The sequence below is a fragment of the Microtus oregoni genome, unplaced genomic scaffold (genome assembly GCF_018167655.1).
Source record: "Microtus oregoni isolate MIOR12 unplaced genomic scaffold, Mior012 000031F_ref0000149, whole genome shotgun sequence".
NCBI classification, from domain to species: domain Eukaryota; kingdom Metazoa; phylum Chordata; class Mammalia; order Rodentia; family Cricetidae; genus Microtus; species Microtus oregoni.
The window spans coordinates 4605059-4619878 of record NW_024543090.1 but is presented as its reverse complement, the minus strand read 5'-3'; the positions used below and the strand labels follow the sequence as shown (position 1 = coordinate 4619878).

Here is a 14820-nt window from a genome sequence, read left to right as displayed (position 1 = left end):
AGGGGCTACCACCTCTCTGATGTCCACCACCGCAGCCCTTCTTCTTTCTGAACTCGGATACATGAACTCTTCAGTCATACTCTCTGTCTGACCTCTTCCCCTCAAGATTTGCCTATCTTTGCAGTATCAGTATCTTGTTCTTTTCTATTACTATTCTATCACATAAATCCAATGCTATTTGCTTATCCATCGTCCTACTGTGGGATATTTGGGTTGTTTGCACTTCAGAGCTAGTATGAAAATTCCTCTAAGAAGTTAGCTACGTCGTGAGCATGTGTTCTCATATATCTCAGAGGGTGGGTATTTAGGTCTGACTCTTTCGTAAACTATAGTCAGACTTCTAAGGCATGGAAATCTTTTCCCTCTCATAGTCATGATTATTCAATCCTACTTCTCTGCCTCATCAACATTTGCCCTTATTTGACTATTTTATTTCTCTCATTCTACCAAATTTGAAGTGACATAATTTTCCCAGTTACTGATGATATATGTGTTCGTTGGACATTTTGATAATGCCTTTCATTGAGATATCTATTAAGCATATCATATCATATTTAAATTGGAAGTCTCTTATTTGTTTGTAGAAGTTATTTGTATATCTTGAACACAGACCCTAATATTCCCTGCTAGCTGATAACTTGTCTTATCATTAGTGTATTTTTTCAAAAACTGTTTTTAATTTATTTTTGAAGACTTAAGGCTACATGTGTTCCCCAAAGCCAAACAGTAGGACTAAGTTTATGAAATAGTTTCCAGAAACTCTACGGGGTCCCTAGCAGAGCTACAGTGTCCCTCAAGCTTGTTCCTACCGATTTCAAAAGAAACTGAGGTCAAATGGATTCTTGGTCACTGTGTAGGGAGCCTTGGTGTGTGGGACTGGCTTGCTCTTTGGGAAACAACATGGAGGACTGGAGAGTTAGCTCAGTGGTAAGTACTTTTTGCTCTTGCAGGGGACCCAAGTTCAATTTCCAGAGTTACCCACATGGTAGCTCACAACTGCTTGCAACTCCAATCCCAGTGGGTCCAACTTCTGATCTCTGTAGATACCAGGCACGAACACAGCACATATACATACATGTAGGCAAAATATTCATACACATAAAATAATAAAGTAAATCAATTCTTTAAGAAATTTGAAAGAAAGAAAAGAACATGATAGGAACTGTAGGTGCTTGTCCTGTGTGGACACCGTAAGTGCAAGACCAGTGTCCCCTGTGATCAGGGGAGAAAGAATGGCTTCAATTTCTTCTGTTGGTTGTGATATACCGTATAAAATTCCATAACTACCCCATAACTACCCCAACCTTAAACATATGCATATTCTCTAGACCTATTAATTAAATTTAACCTATGGATAAATTCATGGCCATATACAAAGTTTAATCATAAGGATATCTTTTACATAAGGATAACTTTTACATAGTGAGATATCAAAAGACCATTTAAAACAGTGGGCCGTTCACTCGAACATTTTGTTTGTTTGTTTGTTTGTTTGTTTGTTTTCATTTTTGTTTTTCGAGACAGAATTTCTCTGTAGCTTTGGAGCCTATCCCAGAACTAGTTCTTGTAGTCCATGCTGGCCTTGAACTCACAGATATTCTCCTGCCTCTGCCTCCCAAGTGTTGGAATTAAAGGTGTGTGCTACCACCGCCAGCTGTTCACTATAATCTTAAAACTCCATAGAATATGATATTAAACTATTTAATGTTATTTGTTATGAGTGCATGTTTATTTACAGAGAATGTTATATATAGTATATATATATATATATAATATATAGATACATGAATGTGTATTTTTTAAAACCTTACATGAGGGCTGGAGAGATGGCTCAGCAGTTCAGAGAATTTGCTGTTCTTCCAGCACCCACATCAGGTGACTTACAATCACTTGCACACTCCGTTTCCAGGTGATCTGACACCCTTTTCTGACTTCTAAGGCACCTGTATGTATGTTATATCCTCACATAGACATACACACACATACACATAAATAAAAATTAAATCAACTTTTAAAAGTTTATGTTTGCATCCATGTTTACATATATGTGTGTATGTTTATTTTCTTTTTCTAAAAATCATAATCCAGACAGTTCTTTCTGAAAGAGTATCTAAACCAAAGAACTATGCTAACAATAATAATTTGCAAATATCTCCAATCATCTACTCATATATTTCATACATGTGATGTCATTCTCAGTGGTTATGCTGGCTAGTGTATGTCAGGTTGACACAGCTCGTCATCTGGGAAAAGGGATCTCAACTGAGGAAATCTCTAAGAGATTGACCTATAGGCAGTTCTATCTAGTATTTTCTTAAGTGGTGATAGATAAGTGGAAGGGGCCAGCTTACCATGGGAGGAGCCAGACCTGGGCAAATGGTCCTGAGTTGTCTAAGAAAGAAGGCTGAGAAACCCATGGAGAGCAAGCCAGTAAACAGCACTCCTCCTCTGCTTTAGTTCCTGCTTCCAGGTTCCTGCCCTGCAAGCCCGGCCTGACTTCCTTCAATAGCGGACTGTAACGTAAAGCATAAGACAAACAAACCCTTTCTTCCATAGTTTGATTTTGGTCATGACGTTTTATAATAGCAATAAAACCCTAAGACTGTGGTCCTTTTTAGGTTCCCCCAACTTCTCTCCTTCATATACCATGGCTGCTTTTGTTCTTCTCTAGAAAAAGAAATCCTACTTTAAAAAACCCTACAATCCAACTGGGCAGTTGTGGTGCACACCTTTAATCCTAGCACTCAGGAGGCAGAGGCAGGCGGATCTTTGTGAATTCGAGGCCAGCCTGGTCTATAGAGCTAGTTCCAGGACAGTCAGGGCTACACAGAGAAACCCTGACTCAAAAACAAACAAACAAACAAAACCCTACAATCCACACCCCTCCTTTCTCTAGTTTGCTGCCCCTTTTCCTATTCTCTATCACAAAAGTCAGAGAATTTGATGTCAAAGCATGGACCCTCTCTAGAAGGGATGCAGCTGTCATGGCCAATGTGTCATTATGTATTCTGACTGGGGTTGAGGGTTGGACGTGTTGGGCATGAGCAGTATGTTGAAAGTGTTCGAGCATTCATGATCTGTGTCCTCTTTCATATGCATAGAAACTTCTGGAAGGGCTTGCATGATGGTCACAATGTTAGCTGTAGTTATTCTAGCAGTTGAATTACAATGGATTTTAATTTTCTTTGTTTGGATCATCTCTGTGTTCTATTTTATTATTATTATGATGATGATTAGTCTTCCTTGATCGTTTTTTTCTATTTTTAGAATTTCTGTTGGAGTATATCTTGATTAACTTATAAAAATAGCTTCTTGGTATTTTTTTCAATATGAAGTTGAGAAGCAAATATGCTAACTTTCAAGTTAAAATACATTCTTTTTTAAAGATTTATTTATTTATTTATTTATTGTGTATACAGTGTTCTGTCTGTCTTCTTGCTAGCCATATGAGGGCACCAGTCTCATTACAGATGGTTGTGAGCCACCATATGGTCGCTGGGAATTGAACTCAGGTCCTCTGGAAGAGCAGTCAGTGCTCTTAACCTCTGAGCCATCTCACCAGCCCCTTAAAATACATTCTTTATCCCAAATTTGGCTCTAGACAGACACTGGACTTGAGCCAGCCATCAACCAATATAGGAAGACTTTACTTCTATATCTCAAAGCATAAGCCATGTTCATAAGTGATCATAAGTGAAGGGAAGAGGCAAGGACCGGGTGTCTTAGTTAAGGTTTCTATGCTATGAAAGGACACCATGACCGTGACAACTCTTATAAGGAAAACATTTAATTTAAAAGGCTCACTTACAATTTCCGAGGTTCGGCCCATTATCAGCATGGCAGGGAGCATGGCAGCGTACAGCCAGATGTGGTGCTGGAGGAATAGCTGAGAGTCCTACATCTTGCAGGCAACAGGAAGTCAACTGAGACACAGGGCGGTATTCTGAGCATAGGAAACCTCAAACCCTGTCCCACAGTGACACATTTCCTCCAACAATGTCATACTCACTCCAACAAAACCACACCTCCTAATAGTGCCACTCCTTATGAGATTATTGGAGCCAATTACATTCAAACTACCCTACCAAGTAAGCCAGTGGTCATGGTCTCCCTAATCTGAAATTGGACACAACTGTTATATGTGCCTGTAAGGCTAAGCAAGGTAACACATATGGTAGACTCCTCACAGGGACAGCACAGGTACCTACTGTGTGGATTTCTTTCACCTAGCAGCCAATCAGTGACTTTAGACATGCAGCCCTGAACTGAGGGATATGGTTGTCATAACTCATTAGATAAAGATGGGGCCCCAGAGGAGTGGCCCATCCACTAAGTGGTATTCATTTACTGCTTATTGCTGGGTTTACTGCTAAGCACTTCCATTTATATACTGATGCTTTTGTCCTATGCTCTCTGAGATAATCTTAGTAATTACTCTATCTCTGTTCTTGTCTCAGAAGTCTGTTCTGGCTTTGGTCAGAACATACAACTACCAGGTGGTAAGAGATCTATTTGTATATGTACAATGGATAAGGGCTTTCTGTTTGACTTTTCAGTGCCTCAATTTGCTCATCTATACTTTAAAAATAATCATACTCATTAATATTACATGGGTTATTGTAAGAGTAAGACGAGCCAATGCATACAAAGTTCAGAGACCAGTGCCTGGCATATAAGCCACTCATCACTGGCAGCTGATATCATTACTGTTGTTATTTGTCTCTACTCCTTCAGGGCCAGGTCACAATTTTTTTAATTGGTGTATTCATAATGAAGCCTAAAAAACAACTAAGGGCTGAGAGCAGTAATTGTCCCGTGAGGAAAAGAAACCTATGATTTATGCTGCAAGCAGAGGTCATGGAAGGTGGTCCCTTCCTGAGTGGACATCAGATGGTTCCAGGGACTGGTGTTAGGAGGGATGTGTCACTTCCTAGGGCTGCTGGGGTTCAAGAGACGGTGTCTTAGTTAAGGATTGTATTGCTATGATGAAACGTTATGATCAACAAAACTTGGGGAGGAATGGGTTTATTCGGCTTACGCTTCCACAGCACTGTTCATCATTGAAGGAAGTCAGGACAGGAACTCGAGCAGGGTAGGATCCCGGAGGCAGGAGCTGATGCAGAAGCTATGGAGGGGTGCTGCTGACTGGCTTGTTCTCATAGCTTGCTCAACCTGCTTTCTTGTAGAACCCGGGGTTACCAGCCCAGGTAACCAGGCTCACAAAGGGCTGGGTCCTCCCCTGCCAGTCACTAATGAAGAAAATGCCTTGCAGCTGGATCTCATGGAGACATTTTCTCAATTGAGGTTCCCTCCTTTCAGATGTCTCTAGCTTGTGTGAAGGTGACATAAAACTTGCCAGGGCAGATGGTAAATGCCAGGTAGTAGTTCATTTGAACTACGGAGAGCGGCATCCTGAGTCCAAGGGAGTCCACGCAGCTTGCCCGTGTGTTGTTCAGCTCATTAGCATAGGAATTGTGATAAAGAAAGTGGACCTTCCATCTTAACTTCAGACACACCCCATGGGGAACTGGATGGAACTTCTAAAGCCAGATCAAGTCTCAAAATATTATTGAATGGGGCTGGAGAGATGGCTCAGTGGTTAAGAGCATTGCCTGCTCTTCCAAAGGTCCTGAGTTCAATTCCCGGCAACCATATGGTGGCTCACAACCATCTGTAATGAGGTCTGGTGCCCTCTTCTGGCCTGCAGACATACACACAGACAGAATATCAAATACATAATAAATAAATAAATATATTTAAAAAATATTATTGAATGCCAAGTGCCTTATGGTGACCTCGTGAGAAACAGATGTACCGTGGGTTCAGGGAGTGTCCGGTGGGGGGCAAGACAGACATTAAGCAAATACAAGTGTATCCATGAGAAGCGGGAGTGGGTGGGAGCTAACCTTGTTTCCATCTGTGGAAAGACTGAAAGCCAACTGAGAACTGGGGCAGAACAAGAGTCTTTGACGGTCGTGGGCCCTGACACCAGACACTGAGAGTAAAGGAAGCCCCTGAGCAGGGTGGAAACCCTGTGGTAAGACTCAAGAGTTAACTTCTGCTGGGCAACATGGTGGCTGATGGCAGCAGGAGCATGCCATCTCTAACCCAACTATCCCTCTCTAACCCAACTCAGAGAGGTGCCCTGCCCCACTCCGCATTGCACAGCCCCACCCCAGGGATCTTCCAGAGGAGAGAGAAAGATATGCTACCAAGAAGAGCACTCTTCTTGCCCTGCCTAACGCACACTGTAAATTCACAGAAGGCCATATTCTCTCTTCTGACTGCAGAGGCGTAGCTCCACTCACCTCGGTGCCATTAATCTCTCACCTGGGAGTAATCTGACGTTAAGCATCATTATGTATTGGGGAGATGGAAGATGTGGAGAGGAAGACCATGTGTGGGTAGCAACCAGCATCAATGAGTCTGTATGCACAGTGGGATATGCCCAGGGCAACACGCCACTCCAGGCAACTTTGAGCCAATGATTTAACTGCTCTAGCCTCAGTTTCTTCTTTACAGTGGAACTTGACTTAAAGACCCTGAGGCTTTGAACTTCAATTCCAAATGTTCTCTACATTATACAGAAACTTCCTTTTAGGCAAAATCTTAACAGTTAGATTTGCTGGCCTTCAGAAAACCCACTTCCCAGACAATGATCAGATCGCAGGTCTTTCTCTAAAAGAGTCTCAGTGGCATGACATATCCTTGTTTAAGGTATAATTTTATGTCATATCCTATTATCTGCTTTTGAATATATTAAAATAAAAAATAATATTTGAAATTGCTTATTACAGTTGTTTGCTAATAAATCTAGTCTTTTTTAATTATTTATTTATTTATTAAAGATTTCTGTCTCTTCCCCATCACTGCCTCCCATATCCCTCCCCCTCCTCCAATCAACCCCCCCTCTCTTATCAGTCCGAAGAGCAGACGGGGTTCCCTGCCCTGTGGGGAGTCCAAGGACCTCCCACCTCCTTCCAGGTCTAGTAAGGTGAACATCCAAACAGCCTAAGCTCCCACAAAGCCAGTACGTGAAGTAGGATCAAAACCCAGTGCCATTGTTCTTGACTTCTCAGCAGTCCTCATTGTCCACTATGTTCAGCAAGTCCGGTTTTATCCCATGCTTTTTCAGACCCAGTCCAGCTGGCCTTGGTGAGTTCCCAGTAGAACATCCCCATTGTCTCAGTGTGTGGGTGCACCCCTCATGGCCCTGAGTTCCTTGCTCGTGCTCTCTCTCCTTCTGCTCCTGATTTGGACCTTGAGATTTCTGTCCGGTGCTCCAATGTGGGTCTCTGTCTCTGTCTCCTTTCATCGTCTGATGAAGGTTAATATCCAGGAGGATGTCTATATGTTTTTCTTTGGGTTCACCTTCTTATTTAGCTTCTCTAGGATCACGAATTATAGGCTCAATGTCCTTTATTTATGGCTAGAAACCAAACATGAGTGAGTACATCCCGTGTTCCTCTTTTTGAGTCTGGCTTACCTCACTCAGGATAGTGTTTTCTATTTCTGTCCATTTGCATGCAAAATTCAAGAAGTCCTTGTTTTTTACTGCTGAGTAGTACTCTAATATGTATATATTCCATACTTTCTTCATATAAATCTAGTCTTGAAGCTACATGGAGAGCCCTAATCTTGATCTTGAACTACCTACAAGTCCTAACTCTAGGTAATAAGAATAAAAGAAAGGTCTGATTTCTTTTTTGTGCTGTCTGTATTTTTAATTTCTTCACTAATGTGTATGTACTCATTCAATACTAAAGAAAAGTGAACGTGCTTTTAAAATACCATCCTAGTCAGGGTCACTACTGCTGTGATGAAACTCCATGGTCAAAAGCAAGTGTGGAGGGAGGGTTTATGTGGCTCACACTTCCATGCCCGGTCTGTCATGGAAGGAAGTCAGGAGCTCATACAGAGCAGGAACCTCGAGGCAGGAGCCGATGCAGAAGCCACGGAGGGGTGCTGCTCACTGGCTTGCTTCCCCTAGCTTGTTCAACCTGCTTTCTTATAGAAACCAGGACCACCAGCCCAGGGATGGCACCACCCACAAAGGGCTGGACTCTCCCTCATCAATCACTGATTAGGAAAATGCCCTATGGGCTTGCCTAGAGCCTGATCTTATCAGTCATTTTCCTTAACTGAGGCTCCCTCCTCTCAGGTGACTTTAGCTGTGTCAGGTTGACGTAGAACTAACTATTCAGTGCAAACATGAATACATCACAACTCTGACTTCTGTGATCTTTGAGAGCAGGACTTCCCTGTGCGAATGAATTCCCTCCTGATATCCTCCTGCGGTGTCTGTTTGACACAGCCAAGTGCCTCATGCATAGTAATTCAAATTCATGAGAACTTTCATGTGTAACAGCAATCATGGTGATGGGAGCGCTGACGATGGCGGCTAGCGGGTCTGTACCCTGTGCCGCAGTTCTAAATCTTCACGGAGACATTCACTGAATCCTTGTGCGGCCCTCTGAGGTAATGCATCGTCCTTTTACAAATGAAGAAGTGAAAAGAAAGCAGCTTCCTGGCTGGAACATCTCTAACGCCCTCGTTTTTTAGCTCCTCGGGGCAGCCTAGATCTGGCCCTTGCCATAGTAGCTGCTGTGGGGCAGCGGACTGTATCGCTTGAGCCATCCCTTGCTCCTGCTTTTTGCATTTTGAACTCTGTGCACAGCCGCCATGACAGAGTGAGCACTTACTTAGAACCGGTGAAGAAGGAGCCCTCACAGGCAACCCGCAGAGCAGGCTGTTCAATCTGCTAAACACACCTTCAGCAACAGGCGAGCTAACAGACTGGAGACCTCTCTGGAAGCTAATGGGATCCCATTGTCTATCCCCCTCAGTTCCGCCCCTACTCCCTGAAGGGTGGGTGCAGGTGAAGGAAAGTGTTCTAGAACAATAGATCTCACACTGGCCTGCTCACAAAAGCAGGCTGCTGGGCCCCATTCGGGGATTTTCGTTCATGACGCATTATACCTGTAGATCATCTGTGTAGGAGGAAGACTGTGTTGCTTCGCATTATAAATGGAGTCAGGAAACCAGGAATCCCCTAACCAATGGCTGGACCAAGGCTCAGTTAGAGTGATTTACCATCCGTTGGGGTATAGACTACAGAATGCTCCAGATTCTTATGCCCAAAGGCATCTAGATTTTGAGAATGCCATTAATTTAATCAGTGAAAGCCACTTCTCATTATTATGCTAATTAGCACGTCTGCGAGGCTGGTGTAGCGGTGGGCACCCGTAGACTACAATGGCAGTCAGAGTGCGGTCTTTCCTGTGTAACCCTAGCCGGCTGCGCCTGCCGTGGGAATTCCTAGATAGAGCGCACTGGATAAGGCCTAAGTTAGCACAGACTCATTATCTCATCAGTCCCAGGGAATATTTTAGGATGCAAGAAAGAGTTTCATTAATAAATCGCTGGGCTTTGTTTGATCCCGCAGACTGAGCCCGAGATCATAGAGGAAACCAATGTCGACAGAGTCCATGAGCCCCGGGGCTACAGCAGGGCACGGCAGGTGAAGGGCCACTCAGAGACCTCCACGCTGAGCTCGCAGCCTTCCATCGATGAAGTCCGGCAGCAGATGCACATGCTTCTGGAGGAGGCCTTCAGCCTGGCATCCGCCGGCCACGCGGGCCAAAGCCGGCACCCGGAGGCCTACGGCTCTACGCAGCACCTGCCGTACTCAGAGGTGGTGACCAGCGCTCCAGGGACCATGACGCGACCCAGGGCTGGAGTACAGTGGGTGCCCACCTACCGCCCAGAAATGTACCAGTACAGTCTGCCCCGGCCGGTAAGTCACACCTTCTGCCTGCCTACCCATCTCTGGGTTTGCTTCCCCCACTGCAGTCCAACAGAGGACCCAAAGCAAGGATAAGTTGGACTCTATTCTCATAGTTCACTCGTGACTCACAGCCAAACCTTGTTCTTGTTGGACAGGTCCCCGAGGAGGCTTATGTGAAACCTTAACCCATTTTAGAGGCATTTCCATTTCTGCTATCACTCCTGAAAGGGTTGACCCCATTCTCCACTCACTGGTGGTTTTCTCCACTTTCAGACATGAAACCCAATTTAAATGTCAAAAGGCATCAAAGAGCGCTGTGTGAAAAGCCTGTGCAAGCCGGTGGCTAAGGACATAGGCTGTGAGCAAGGCGGCTTGACTATGAATCCTATCGTGACCACGTCCTGGCTTTCCAACTTGAGGGAGTTGTTTTACGTTTCTTCTGGCAAAAATAAATAAATACGAACAATAGCCTAGTTCCTAGGAAGCAGAAAGTCCCTCTCTAAGTACATAAAGAGTTCATTAGCACGTGCTGCGTTGATCTGGGTGTTACTTGTACCTTATGCAGTCTGTACAATGAATCTCTGAGACAGGTAAAGGACAGTTTTATTCCTAGTTTACAGAAGAGGGTGTTCAGTCCCCCAGAATCTTAAGGTATAAACATTTGCGAGATGCTGTGTAGATGCTAGGAATGCAACCCTGGTTAAGCATGCTCTTAACCCTGAGCCATCTCTCCAACCCCCAACACTCGGCATCTTAACCATTTTAAAGCACACAGTTTGGTGGTGTTCACACATTCATATCTTGTGCTACTGTCTCTGGGACTCTTCATCTTGCCAACATGTACTCTATACTCATTAAAAGATGACTCCCTTCTCTACCCTGCCCATAGTCCTGGAAACCACTGCTTACCTCTGTCTATAAAGTTGGCTACTTTATGTACTTCATACACAATGTTTGTCTTTATATAATTGGTATATTTTCACTTAGCATAGCTGTCATGTTTAATCCATGTAGCATGCATCCACAGGCCCTTCCTAAATGTTAAAGCTGAGTAGTACTCAAATGTACATACCACGTGGTATCTGTCTGTCTGCCAATGTGTGTGGACTTGCGTTGTCTTCACCTTTGGGCCACAGTAAGTTGTGCTGACACTCACACAGGTACAAATATCTCCTCCGGTTCTTGCTTTCATTCTGTGAGTCATCTGTCTTCCGTGAGTAAGGGTTCTGGATCACATGGGATTCTATTTTGTCCTGGCATTGTTTTCTGCTATGGTTGTACCATTTTTCATTCTCTCCAACAATGAATTTCTTTTCGGGGGGGGGGGGTTGTTTATTTGTTTTGTTTTTGTTTTTTGAGACAGGGTTTCTCTGTAGCTTTGGAGCCTGTCCTGGAACTAGCTCTTGTAGACCAGGCTGGCCTCGAACTCACAGAGATCCGCCTGCCTCTGCCTCCCGAGTGCTGGGATTAAAGGGGTGCGCTACCACTGCCTGGCTCTAACATGAATTTCTGATTTCTTCACATCTCACCAATGTTTGTTAATTTTGTTCTCTTGATAGTAGGCGCCCTAATGAGTTTGAGGTGGGTCTATTACAGCTTCATCTGCACTTCTAAAGATTAGGGGTTTTGGGGGGTTTTTTTGTTTGTTTTTTTTGTTTTTTTTGTTTTTTTTTTTTTTTTTTTTTGGATTTTCGAGACAGGGTTTCTCCGTAACTTTTGGTTCCTGTCCTGGAACTAGCTCTTGTAGACCAGGCTGGCCTCGAACTCCCAGAGATCCGCCTGCCTCTGCCTCCCGAGTTCTGGGATTAAAGGCGTGCGCCACCACCGCCCGGCTTCTTTAAAGATTAGTAATATTGAGCTCCTTTCTGTGGTTTTGCTTGCCACTCATATGTCTTCTTAACATAATTTAAAAGATACAATATACTTTGAAGCAACACCTAGGTTCTAAGGCATCTAAACTTGTAATTGCAATCAGAAGACTTAGGTGGCTACACTTTAGAAACTCTGCATTCCTTAAAAAAAAATGTCAGCAGTTCTAAGGCCACTCCAGTCACATTCCCAAAGATCTGGATCTGAAAAGATGGGAAAGTCTCTCTCAGATTTACATATTTGCCATTATAAAATGCTTTCCCATCAGGGTGTGGTGGTGCACCCCTTTAATCCCAGCACTTGGGAGGCAGAGGCAAGAGGATCTCTGTGAATTCAAGGCCAGCTTCGTCTACAGAGCTAGTTCCAGGACAACCAGAGCTACACGGAGAAACACTGTCTTGGGCTGGAGAGATGGCTCAGTGGTCCTGAGGTCCAAAAGTCCTGAGTTCAATTCCCAGCAACCACATGGTGGCTCACAACCATCTGTAATGAGATTTGGTGTCTTCTTCTGGCTTGCAAGGATACATGCAGACAGAGCACTGTATGAATAAACATTAAAAAAGATTTATATTAAAAAAAAGAAACCCTGTCTTGAAAAAGCAATGCATACATACACACATACACACACTCACAATGCATACATACACACATACACACACTCACAATGCATACATACACACATACACACACTCACAATGCATACATACACACATACACACACTCACAAGGCATACATACACACATACACATACTCACAATGCATACATACACACTCACAATGCATACATACACACATACACACACTCACAATGCTTACATACACACACTCACAATGCATACATACACACATACACACACTCACAATGCATACATACACACATACACACACTCACAATGCTTGCAGTTTCCAAGGTCACTGTGTTCTGATAATGTGCATTGCATTGACCCCTCCTCCCTGAGAGCTATAAAATACCCGGATCTAAACACATTTATACACCTCTCCTAGGGAGATGCCCTCTGGGAAAGGCCACTCATATCCAGTGTCGATTACCACCTACTTCAGTCTCATTGACTCATAGTTTCCAGTCTCTGTATGAGGATCCCTAAACTTGACCCCTAGCCCAAAGTGGAATGGTGCCCTTAACCCAATGATCTCAGGGACCCGTTCTGAGAATCAGAGGCTGCATACACTGGTGGTGATAAGGGGTCTGTTAGCTCCTGCTAAATGACTCGCACAGGACTGGCGCCTAGCAAACACCCTAGACCAGCTAGTTGATAAGCAGCAGACTTCTTGGCATGGTGCCAGCACATCAGATTATTTGACAGACTGTGCTCATTAATATCAAACTAGTTCTTCTATTTTTGCTGGGCCCACTTACTCTATCCCTGTCCATGTGAGGCCACATCTCCTTCTCCTGCTCTGCGAAGCCCTTTTCGGACACACTCTCGATGCCCCACCTCAGGGTCCCAAGGAAACATTGCTTTTGTTTTTGCTTTTGTTTAGTGACAAGTCTCAGGAGCCACTAGGCACCCCTAGCTGGAGGCTGATTCTAGGGACCCATGAGAGCTCCGGGTTTCAGAAAGAAGACCTTGGGTGACCGAGAAAGGTCTTCCAATCAGTGACGAGCGAGCTGATGCCACAGCCCGTACACCTGAGTTCAATAAAGCTATCTAAAAGCATGGTGAGACGTGTGAATACTCGGGCATCTGTTTGCTGTAATTGGGAGCTGGCAATTGTGCTGAACAGGATATATGGATCAGAAAATGGGGGTGCTTCATAGGGAAAAGGTCTGAGGTATAACCCTACCTCAGGGCAAACCATCAAACCAGAACATGCTAAAGAGCACCCACTCATGAACAAGGTTTCCTGCTCTGCCAAGTGCACAGGAGACTCTTGTTTCCAGGAAAGGAGAAAATAGCCAACAATACCCAGTGGAGATGATGCTGCTGAACCCAGGGTCTTGCAGAGGTCCCTGTGCTATGATGATGCGAAGATCAGCAGAAAAGGCAACAAGATAACTGTGGCTACTTTTGTCTTAAGAAAAGAAAGAAAGAAAAAAGGAAAGAAAGTGCTCCAAACTCTGCTGGAGGGATAATTGAAAGCTGGTGTCTATAATGTGCCGGGACCAGCCTTGTGGGATTTACATCATGGGAAAGGTTACTGCTGGCATCTTGGGACTTCTACTGAGCAGTTTATGAAGTTTTGCTCATCTTTTACCTCTTGAATCTACAAAGAAATTGAATTTGACACCTAATGACCAATCCAATTTTGCTAGCAGCCATAATGGGTCTATGCCAAATACAGTGAAGATAACCTACAACGTCCCTGCTGGCAAGAGTGTAAGGATTCTTAAAAAGGTGTTAGGCTTGAAACATCTTCCCCACTGGACTCTAGAGAAGAACCAACGGAACTGCTAATAAGAACACTTGCTGTCTATTAGTTCCCGTTGTTGGCTGCATACTGATGTAAGTGCTGTGTAGACATGATCTCTCCTAATCTGTCAACCTTCCTGTAATATTGCTATCACTAGCCCTAGTACTCAGAAAACAGGTTTGGAGAAATGAAAGAACTTACCTAAGTTTCTCACAGTCACCCTTGATGTCTACAGGGAACAGGTTCGAGACCCCTCAAAAAGCAGCAAAACCCCTCAGTACTCAAGTCCCTCCTAGGCCTTGATTGCATATGTCACCTACTCATATGCCCCTATGTCGTCTAGAGGTTATTTAGAGTGGCAGGCATGACATAACCCAAACAGTATGTGAATAGCTGTCATCTGTATGGTTTGGGGAATAATTAATAAGAAAATTATTAATTATGTATGTGCTCAGTGTAGACTCAGTTCTTTTTTAATACATTCTCTCTTCAGTTATTTGAACCCCCAGGTGAATCCATAGATTCAGGGGCCAACTGAACAGCTCTTGATGGCAGAAGTGGGTTAGAACCTATCACTTTCTAACACTGATGCTAACACATTTTCCATTTCCTGACTAATGTGAAGGTTAGGGTGTACTCTCAGCTCTAACGGAAATGCAAATATCTATACCGTTGGAAGTCATAAGGAAGATGACTCAGTTTTGAGGAGCCTTTTCTATTCCTCTTATTGGCCTCTATGGGGGCAGCTCTATGGGGGTGAAGTTGGGAGTTTGACAAGTCTGTGTTCTTC

General features: G+C 43.8%; 1 protein-coding gene across 4 annotated transcripts in view; it reads left to right on the top strand.

The window, feature by feature from the left end:
- The window catches only part of Kiaa1549l (KIAA1549 like), a 269359-nt gene that overhangs the window by 233840 nt on the left and 20699 nt on the right, over nucleotides 1–14820 (top strand). For all 4 annotated transcript variants that reach the window (XM_041678800.1, XM_041678799.1, XM_041678798.1 and 1 more), the window contains one exon: nucleotides 9446–9796. In XM_041678800.1, coding sequence (XP_041534734.1) covers nucleotides 9446–9796 — 351 coding nt within the window. The remainder of the gene's footprint in view (nucleotides 1–9445; nucleotides 9797–14820) is intronic.